The sequence below is a fragment of the Mobula hypostoma genome, chromosome 9 (genome assembly GCF_963921235.1).
Source record: "Mobula hypostoma chromosome 9, sMobHyp1.1, whole genome shotgun sequence".
NCBI classification, from domain to species: Eukaryota; Metazoa; Chordata; class Chondrichthyes; order Myliobatiformes; family Myliobatidae; genus Mobula; species Mobula hypostoma.
Genome location: NC_086105.1, coordinates 40,225,054 through 40,235,929, shown reverse-complemented (window position 1 = coordinate 40,235,929; position 10,876 = coordinate 40,225,054). Strand labels below are relative to the sequence as shown.

The 10,876-nt window shown below is 43.0% G+C and overlaps 1 protein-coding gene across 1 annotated transcript; it reads left to right on the top strand.

Annotated features, from left to right (window-relative positions):
• Positions 1-3,459: 3,459 nt before the first annotated feature.
• fezf1 (FEZ family zinc finger 1) lies at positions 3,460-5,893 on the top strand. Its single transcript, XM_063059527.1, has 4 exons — positions 3,460-4,146; positions 4,248-4,382; positions 5,153-5,285; positions 5,628-5,893. Exons 1-4 carry the CDS (start codon positions 3,460-3,462, stop codon positions 5,891-5,893), a joined length of 1,221 nt encoding a protein of 406 aa, XP_062915597.1.
• The last annotated feature ends 4,983 nt before the right edge of the window (positions 5,894-10,876 follow it).

Below are 10,876 nucleotides of genomic sequence, written 5' to 3'. Positions count from 1 at the left end.
ATGTTTTCTGGTTGGCAAGATGTAACGGCTGGCATGCCATGAGGATCGATCTGTGACCTCAACTTTTTTGGAATTTATATAAACAGTCATGCAAGAAACGCAGGAAGTATGATTGTTAAATTTGCTTAAGAGATATAGATTGAAAATAAAGAAATATGATGCTGTATTAAGATATAGAGTAAATGATTGAGCAAAGAGCTGAGAAATGGGAATGTAATGTAGGGAAATGTGAAGTTGCCCACTTTAGCAGGGAAAAATTGTAAAATATCAAAATAACGAGAGATTCCAGGAGCTCTTGGTGTCTCTTGAATAATTTGGAGAAAGCTAGTATGCAGGTACTGTACTATACAATAGTTAGAAAGCAAACAGGGATTTATTTACTCGCACTAGAGATTTTGCAGATGTTGGAAATCCAGAGCAACACACATAAAATGCTCCAGGAATTCTGCAGGTCAGGCAGCATCTATGGAAATAAAAAAACTTCAGGCCGAGGCCCTTCATCAGAAAAGTTATTTATTTCTAGCAGAATTGAACCCAAAAGTCGGGTGATTATGCTTCAGTTGTGCTGAGTATTGTTGAGAACACAGCGAGAGTACCGTGTACTGAAACAAAAAGAGAAAACAGCATTTGGACTGCAGTCAGCCATGATCTTATCACGTGGCGGAGTAGAGACCATGAGCAGAGTGACCAAATACAGTATGTTCATATGTATTTAAAGCAGAATGTAAACTAGATATGATATCCATTGATTTTAAATACTGTGCAAATAAAAGTCAGCAATGCAACAAAACCAGGACTGGTTTGGGTGTACATATTACACCGGGTCGCAGACTGTAGTTGCCAATGCTTTAGCTTTCCAACTACAAATAAAGCACATGTTCCGGGTTTACAGAGTGTGCAATTGACAACGAGGAATTGGGAAAAAAATGTTTATTGACCTCTGCTGATTGCATATCTCACGCATTCCCAGTTTAGGTTAAGTTTTCGGTTTCAGAGTACAATCTAAAAGTTCCTTTTAAGTTCTGCTTAAATAAGTTAGGTCTAACACTGACCCCCAGGCTCTACTTTGACACCCACCACCGCCGACTCCATTCTGTGTAATAGCACAATTCTATACCAGCATCACCTTTCATTACTGTCTCTGTAGCGTTTGGTAGATTGCAGAATCTTGAACAAATATACGGTATTCCTCGTTTACATCGAAGAATAAAAGAAAGATGAAGAGAAATAGACAGACAATTGATCAGTCTGGGGATGGGGATTGTAGTTCGAGGCTTGTTTATAGCTCCGCTGGAATACAGCGTGTTCCACGAGAAGTTGGACGTTTAAGTGACTAACTGTTGAAATTATCGACCGCGGGAAATATCATACTGAAGTTTCGCGCGTCGCGTTCACCAACATTGCAGCAAGTCTGCTCGAGGATCACACGCCATACTCAGTCACAAAATCTCCCCTAGTATCTTAATTTATTTTTTTCTTGCGTGTGACAGGTGTGCCTGCATCTTGTGTTCTGGCTTCAGTTTTACAGCCGCCCGTTTTCTTTTACCTCCATTCGGATTCAATTCCTTTTCTCCTCTGAACTGAAAGAGAATTTGCATAAATGGACGTCTATTTATAACACTATATTGGAATTGTTAGCAAACGATAAAATAGATTATATCACTCCTCCAATTAAAAACACATTATTTACATAAAAGCACTTGAAAAAAGTGTATAACCTCATCAGTGGAGCGCACAATGATTTGCTAACGGTCTGTTGTAGCACTGTTTAAATTGATGTTTCCGATAATGAATTCGCGCATCGCTAACGAATACCACATTACTGAGCAGACAATGGACTGAAACTCCTAGCCTAGAACACTGAACACCTTTGAACAAAAAGGGAATCCAGACACTCTGATCAAAATATTTCATTTCTCCAGTCTATCTGAATGTGTGTTCTATCCCAACTTCGCCTCATCGGAATTTTCCCACCATATCGACGTTTTTTTCGCTTGCCCTTTTATGACCACCGGATACGCCAAGTGTGTGGAATTTTTAGAGCGTAGTCGCTCTTGTCAGCAAGTGACAATTTTTAAAAATGTCTAGATAATTTCTAAATATATTTAAAATTGTAAAAACTAGATCTACTTACTGGTTACATATTAAAACTAAAGCATATTTTTTGTCCGACAAGGGTTTCTGTTTTTTTTAAAGTGCGAAATATGGTGAATTCAGCCTAGTGTGTGCTTGCAGCTTTTATGAACAAGTGTTTCTTCAACTGAGGCGTCTCTAAACCGAGAGACGATTCAAGATTGTTTAATATCATTTTCTGTACACAATTGTAAGGAGAACGAAATAAATTGTTACACCGGATGCAATGCAACATAAATAACTCAACAGTAATAATCAAAACACACAATAAAATATAAGTATATATAAGTTAATATATTGATCCTGTATCCATAAATTGACGCTAGGGTGTACATAAGGTTTCTGACGGGAATTAATAAAGTAGTGGTGGAGGTGTTAATCAGCCTTACTGCTTGGGGGAAAGTAATTGTTTTTTAAGTCTGATGATCCTGGCGTGGATGCTACGTAGCCTCGTCTCTGATGGGGAGGGGGTGGCGGGGTGGGGGGGGGGAGCGGTGGGACTAACAGTCCATGATCAGGGTCGCGGAATCCTTCATGATGCTCCTAGCCCTTTTCCAGCACCTCGCTGAATTTTCCGAATTCCTCACTGAAACTGAATTATTGACCGATATTTTTTTCCCCCTGTAGGAACTGCCAGGATTTAAATCATTTAGCCTCTCAGGGAGGCGATTGCATAAACTGCTGGCGGGCTTTGAAAGCTCCCGTGCGAAGAGTTGTGCCGCCCTTTCGCTCAGAGCTGTTCCTATGACTATTCGCCACCTTGTTCCAATGATCTTCGCTGATGTCAGTCAGACACCCAGCAGCTTGCGGCGCTCTCCTGATTTGACGGGAACCGCTGAGCAGAAGAAAGAGATAGCGAATAAGGTGTTCCTTCATCCCTTAAGTAGGCGGGCGAGAGTCGGATTTCCAGTGACGATCAAAACGGAACGCCAGCCCACTAACCAAACACAAATAAAAACTTCATTGCCGATTACTACCAGTGAATTATTGACTTTATCTCCTCATCTCCAGAAGGGATCATGAGCAAGATCTTTGGAGGGTTGTTGGCACAACACATTTTAATGGGCAAAGACCAGTAGGAATGGTCACCGGCTGTCACAGAATCTGCCACCAACTTGCTGCATGCCGGTCGTGTCTGTATTCCCGTCCAAATCTGTCACAAGGAGAAAAAGGGGCGTCCACGAAATCATACACAGCATAAAAAGAGCAAGTAGATCCTTAGTAATACAAACAAATATGGACAACATTTACTCCCATCGTTATCGTGCTGATAAGATACTGGGAGCAACTTCTACTGGCAGAGAGAGCCTACATACCGGAGACGGCATGATCAGCACGTCTAAACCCCTGGCTTTCTCCATCGAGCGAATTATGGCCAGAACTCCAGAACCAAAGTGTGCCCCCTACCCGAATCTACTGCAAGGAGCGGTGGCCAAGGGCGAACCAAAGCACGTGTTCCACCTGAATTCTTCGGTACCTTGCATGATCCCACTCCTGTCCTTGGCTTATGAAAACAGCTCGAAGGGTGGCCTGCCCGGCGCCGAGCACCGCAAAAGCCACCTGGAGACTTCCTACGACTGCAATCACTTGGTCAACTGCGGCTTGTCGTCCAAAGGGGACGTGGCTAGTCTCTCACCGCCACTGGAGCAGTACCGGCTCATTCGGCCACGCGTGGTCAACCAATCGTCCTTTCACGCCATGGGAGCTCTATGTTATCTGAACTGCGGCGATGGTCCATGCCCTCCTCCAGCCGCCGCCACCATCTTCAACGTGCACCCAATGGCTTCCTATCTGTTGGGCTCCCCCCTCGGCGTGCTCGGCGATAAGAACAAACTGGGGATGGAAAGGTATCCGACGGCTTTCAAAGACCTCACTTCGTCCCAACTCCAGCACTGCGTGAAGGAGAACGCGCACTTTCTGTCGGAAAAACTGGCCCTGAAGAATTCGTCCAAACTTAACAGCAGCTCCCCAAACAGCAGACCCAAAGTTTTCACCTGCGAAGTGTGCGGAAAGGTAAGTGGCTCGCTCTCTTCCACTCTCCGTCTCTTGCCTTCAAAAGCGACCAATTTCAGCGAGTCTAATTCTGTTGCCCGGCACCTTTTGTGTTTTTAAAGGTTTTTAACGCACATTATAATTTAACCCGTCACATGCCGGTGCATACGGGGGCCAGACCATTCGTTTGCAAAGTCTGTGGCAAAGGCTTCCGTCAAGCCAGCACCCTGTGCCGACACAAGATCATTCACACCCAGGTACGTTGGTCCCCTTACTCCGTTTGAACGCCTAATCGCAAACTCATAAGTTCACGTGCCGGCCTTAAAATGTGGGAGCGGATCTGTGCAGATGCACGGTCCTTTCGCTGAGCTCTTTAGTGGCGTAGCCCGTAATCAGGTTTGATAACGTTACGGGACACATTAACCATTTGGAGTGTTCCGGCAAAGCCGAAGCAAGGGGAGCCCACGATTTAAAACTGACGTGATTGAGTTTGCATTGTATGATGTGGTGATGTGGCCATCAGTGATATTGCTGGAGAACTCTGGACTTTAGCTAATTTATTGTGGTTAAAATACGAAACAGTTGCAAAGTAAACATGAAATGATCTGAGTTTCGGCAGAACATTAAGGGGGGGCACCCATCTTCGACCAACGCGCTCTTCTGCCCTTCTCCCGTTCGATAACCCCTGACCGCCTGGCGCTCGCATTCAAAGCAGCGTCAGTGGCGCGGAGCGATTCGGGACATGTTCCGACGTTTACTCGGTAATGTGCGAAACTAGCAGAAACCTTGCACCTAACATGGCTGGGGTACCCAGAGGGGCATTTTACACCCGTGTAACTTCAATGTTGATGCCCTACATTGTTTTGATAGTCCGTCCTGTCGGTCTACTCGAAAATATCAAGATGCGCGGGACTTGTTTGAGGGCAGATGTGAGCATTTGAGGGCTCTAAATATCGAGCCGAACGAATGTTCTCCGCAGCTAAATCCTAAGCATATTTACTGATGTTATGTTTGCATCACTTGGCAGGAAAAACCCCACAAGTGCAACCAGTGTGGCAAAGCGTTCAACCGAAGTTCCACACTCAACACTCACACCAGAATCCACGCCGGCTACAAACCCTTTGTCTGCGAGTTCTGTGGGAAGGGATTTCACCAAAAAGGTAATCACACTGATGGGAGAATATCAAAGCATCCGCGCCAGAAGTGAACAGGAGGCACTTAAACGCAGCAGATATACTGTATTGGACTTACTAAAGTAATGCATATATGCTGAGTTTTATACAGGATAAATTAAAACAAATTTGTATACCCAGTCTTACAGATATATTGCGTGAATCTTATATGAAAATTCAATTCATTGCATTTTTCAGAGATTGTGAGTTTCAAAAAAGCCACAGATATATTTATTCATTTATTCAGTTTCGTGCAGCTAAAAGTAGTATTAATATTTGTTAAAGAATCTTACTTTGGATTTTGTTCAGTATTAAATCCCAATCTTGCAGGTAACTACAAGAACCACAAACTGACTCACAGCGGGGAGAAACAGTTCAAGTGCAGCATTTGCAACAAGGCCTTTCATCAGATCTACAACCTCACCTTCCATATGCACACCCACAACGACAAGAAACCCTTCACCTGCTCCACCTGTGGCAAGGGGTTCTGCCGGAACTTTGATCTGAAAAAACACGTCAGGAAGTTACACGATAACGGCCCAGGATCTCGTTCGTCTACCGCAGACTTTCCATTGGATGAACAGCCTCGGAAATGAGGCTTACAGATATGCACGGACATATATAAATGCCGTAACTCCTTTAAAAAAAACTTTGCATGCAGAATTATATTATATACAGAAATGAATATAGACTCATGTATGGAGATTGTTGAGTTTTATCTGAAAAGTTCGGGACAAAAAGTAAATTCATCTCAACTTCGGAGAGATGTAAAAAAGTTTAATGTATTTATTTGGATTCTATTCGTTTGCTGCTGCATGGATTTTGTCCGTTTGGATTTTTTCCCACTTTCATCTAATCGCTGATTAGATTCGCGCTCAATAGCCATAAACGGAGAAATTGGGTCTGGGTTGTTAAGTTGATCGCTCGCTCGCTGTCTCCATGTAAAAGTAACCGGCTCCCTTCCTTCTTACGCTACAAAATGGTCTATACAGACCAGGAAGAGAAACCATTGCGACGGGACTCCGATGTATCTTATGGTGATCAAATAAATTCTCGTAATTCTTTAGTTACTGTGAGTTTCTGGTTGTTTTGAGAAACTGATTTATGAGTGAAATAATTTAGAAGTTAACTTGATATAACTTCCGGCCCTATTACACAAAAGTAATTATGTTCAAATTGGCGTAATGGGAATAAAATTGGTTAGCGTAGGGTTAATGTAACTATGTGCTTGTGGGACGACGCCGACTCGATGGGCCGAAGAGCCTGTTTCCGGCTGTAAACCTCTATGACTAACACCTCTCAATATCGTTATGCTATATGCTTTGAGCTGTAGTTACGCTGGACACTATATATTGCAATTCAAGAGAGGGAAAAAAAACCTCCAGCATTTTTCATGTGGTTGTGGTAATGGCAAATTTAAACAACTTGCTTTGTGCTGCTGACAGACTTGAGTAGAAGCGCACGTTTTAACGGCGGGGTAGAGATTTGGTGCTGCGAGTGGAATGGAAGGGTGGGAGAGTGGGAATCTTTAGAACAAAAAAGAAATATTGTCTGTGGAATGGCGTGACCGACTTTATATCAAATTCTTTTTTTCAAAAATAATGCGGCGAACTGTCCCTTTCGCTCTTCAGTTGTGTTACGCTAGTTAAAATGAATAGTGAATAAAGTGGGTTAGAGGCGATTCGTTTGAAGGTATAAACACCAACACATACAGAGCGCTAAGGTGAGAAAAGTTGGATATTCTAAAAGGCAGTTTTAAACAGTAAGAAAACAACTTAACATTTAACGAGCTTTCTTCAAATATATTTTAATTTTTGGCGAGAGAAGGGAAATTATTTTGCCCCTACATTTTTTCATGGGACTAACAGAAATAGGAAGAGTTTGTGTAAATAAAATGTGGTCTGTAACATCAACAAGGACACACCAAGACAATTGAAATGACTGGTTCCTCATACAAGGTATCAGCTTTCTTCATTGGTTTGACGCAAACCCAGAGTTTATTACTGACAATTTTAATGAAGCCACGATTTGCTATTAAATCTCTATCTGCCCAGCGGCCCAAACAGAAAGCTACACGATACTTTATACTGGAGAGACTCGGTGGATTTTTACATTTGCGACGAACGAACCGAGACGTGGGATCAGTTAGATAGCACTCCGAGAGCTGGAATGGACTCCGCGGGCTGATCGGCCGCTTTCTATTGTAGGGAAGCTGTAGGCTGCTTGTTCGGAACGCTATTACGTCAGTGACTTCAATGAACTGACAGTAGGCACAAAGTTCCTTACAGGGTGGTTTTACTTCTAGACAGGGATTCTCACAGATCAACCTCTCGATTAAGTCGAATTATATATTTAAATAATTTATAAGAAATGTTAAAATAATGCAATATTTACTTAGACGAGAAAAGAAAGCCCCGTAGGTCCTTAAGCACGATTGTTGAAAAAGATGTCATTTGTTAAAAGTCACAATAACGAAAGATACTAAATGCCTTTGTCTCGTATATATTAATTTCAGACAGCTCTATTTGCGTAAATATTAACTAACGGTTCTCGACTTCAAACCTGGAAGTGTCGAATGTACTGAATGAATAAGATAGCAATGAATTACGGAGCAAAAGCAGGGAGAAATGGTTCATCTGGTGGATGTTAATTGTGCATTACTACTGCCCAACTAAATGGGAAGGACAGTGTCCATAGGAGGGTGGTGAATAGTTATTTTCTTTTTATTATGCGGGTCGTTCCTGTGATTCTGCCGTCAGCGGTGAAAATGGTACTTATTGGCTAATTATCGCCTAGAGCTGGCAACGAGCTATAGCAGCAGCAAATGATCATTTCCAACTCCGGTGAAATTCATGCTAGTCATACAGTTCACTTTATCCCGAGGAGGAGAGGCTGATTGCACGGAGCTCTCCTCGCAGAGAAGCTCAAGGCGTCGCCATTCACTGAACTTGAATAAAGGTGGGTCCTAAAGATTAACGCGCTTGAGGCCACCCCTCTGTTTACAAGGCCTCTCGGGTTAACAGTTTGTAATCCATAAAGAGAGAAAAACGTGGTTTACGTGCAAGTCGGTTCTTGGGGTGTGTGTGTGTGTTGGGGGGCGGGGTATAACTTCTAGTTTGATGGTGAAGTGTGTTGGAAAACACTTAGTAACTTCTCCCTCGAAGTTCCCGCCAAGCTTTCGGTTCTAGTAATGGTTGCTTTATGTATCTTTATTGTTGTTGCGGCTAAATGATCTTTAATTCGGACACCTTTCCCACGGAATGTAGGTCTTATTGTGGTATTTTTGAGCTGGAAAACATGAAATATCCGTCCCGTTATTAATTTTCTACTGGTATTTTTGGAATAATTTCATTCTTTCTTAAGCGCACGCGAAAAAATATCACGGATTAATATATACAACAGGTGCTACAATTGATTAAATTAACCACCCATTGAAAGTGTCTGCTTTGATGCATGGACCCCTCTTCGCCACAGCACTCTGTAGGTATTTCATGGTGCTTTATATTCCAAACAACATTTCGTAGTTTCAATTGAGGAAATGCACTCGGGTCAAGTAATATGAACTAAAATCAGACTGAACTCGCTTTAATGCCAAAACTGTGCATATGCTCTGCTCCCGATCGAGAAGCGATTTGTTCTTGTAAAAAGCACACCGTATAAGAATATATATCAAACCCCAGTTGTTCAATAATATTGTATTTTAATTGTGTATTGCCATGACATGCGGCGGAAAAGAACTTTTATCCACCTCTTTGGAAAACTGTAAGCGTCCGGCTGATTATTCCTGTAACTGATTCTTGCAAGATCTATTGATTGATAAAAAGAAGATGCACTCTCTACCACACCATTAGATGCCAAACAGGCGAGAGCTTGGCAAACGCAGCAATAATTAAAACCTATGCTAGCGGAAAGCGAAGAGGTTTCCAGGAAACACAATCAGAGCTATTCAGGGAAACGGGGAGAGGGTGGGGGAACAATCACTCAGTGTCCCAGAATGACAGGGCAATTATATTTCACCTGCATTTTGTTTAGACTGTAACCTGTTGGAGTGTCTGCACAGTAATACTGCACGCAACTTTGGCAGGAGCCAATGTGAGTGGACAATAGTAGAATGGGGGAAAGTGAAAAATATATATGCATTCGTTTATAAGATTATTTGAGGACCCAGAAACATTTTTTATTGAGTTAATTTTCAATCAATCTTTAACTTGTCAGAAGATAAGATCTTAAGTAACAGGTTGAGATCATTCGACTCTTGTCCGATGTGCCTTTTCGATAAGATCATGACAGTTTCTTTTTCCCTCCTCAGCTAAATTGTGCTATGAATCCTTCAGCCTTTTTAAAAAAATTCCCACTCTTGAACTAGGTCTTACTAAACTTTTCTGCGGCTCTAGCCTGTGTCGGCGCGGAGCGCCCGGACAGCGCACTCCAGCGGAAGCTAGTGGAACTGCAAGAGACGGTGCGCTCAAGGGGCGAGCTGGGGAATCGCCTCCTCTGTTCTGGGCTAAACCACATTATGTTGGAACTGTGGGGGAAGGATTCAGCAGGCAACGTAGAAGTTAGGCTACTTTTTCCAATTATGTTGCTACGGTTCAATATTTTCCTGCGAGCTCCCTTCCCACATCCGTTGTGGGTTAAGTGTAGGTGCAGGTCGCGCCATTGCGCACCCAGTAAGTAGTAGTGATTTATCAAAGTCGCAGCTTTTCTCTTCTCCCCGTTAATCGGCGATTAATCCTCAGCTCAAACTAAAAGAAACAGTGATAACAATCCTTATTCCAAATGACGTCACTTTTTACTTGGCTTTGAACAGAGAATTTAGGAACGTCGGTGGCCTAGTGAAAGGAAGGTTTTGCCCGTAACATTCATCCTGGACACACTCGTCTCTTTAACTTGCCACTGCCCAGGGAAATGAAGATTTTAGCCTTGACTCTGCTCTGGAAACATTTTCTCTCCCCGTTCCGAGACAGCCCTCACTCCCGGTGATTGTAGTGTAACACAGGGATGCGGCAAGTACCACTGACGGTTCCATACAGAGCAAGGCAAACGGCAGGACGCGGGGAGAAATATGGGTACAGAGGCCACACAGCCCTGGCCATTTCACGTATCAGTAATGATGGCTGTGAAGCTTACGTATTGACGACAAACACTTTTGCCCTTCTGAGGGATGATTTTCCTCCCTGCCTTTTCTGTGCCAACCTAAACTGCCAACAACGTCATTGATTCTTAACAGACATCTTAAAGGACCTAGCAAGCTGCTCAGTCGTATCAAGCGCCATTTCACAGTATTCTATGTATGTGCCAATACTGAGTGAAAGGTTTCAACAACTAGATAAGCAAACACCGGAGAAGGTGATGCTCAGAAAATCATGGCTTTCAGCCAATGCCCTGTCCTGCCCTATTCTCATGGCTGGACACCACCCATTTATCTGTCAGGACAGAGCAAGCAGAGATCTAGGTACAGTGCTGTGCTATCAATCAAGTTATGGAGCATATTCAGTATTAACTTGAGTTCCATGGGGCGGGAGGGAGGGAACGTCGACTCAGAACATGAGAGGCCTGCGTCGAGCATTTTCATGCCT

Excerpts from the sequence above, each read along its gene's own strand:
- fezf1 (XM_063059527.1), top strand. The coding sequence starts at position 3,460 with ATGATCAGCACGTCTAAACCCCTGGCTTTCTCCATCGAGCGAATTATG. Across the intron at positions 4,147-4,247 it reads CCTGCGAAGTGTGCGGAAAG|GTTTTTAACGCACATTATAA; the intron begins GTAAGTGGCTCG and ends GTGTTTTTAAAG. Across the intron at positions 4,383-5,152 it reads ACAAGATCATTCACACCCAG|GAAAAACCCCACAAGTGCAA; the intron begins GTACGTTGGTCC and ends ATCACTTGGCAG.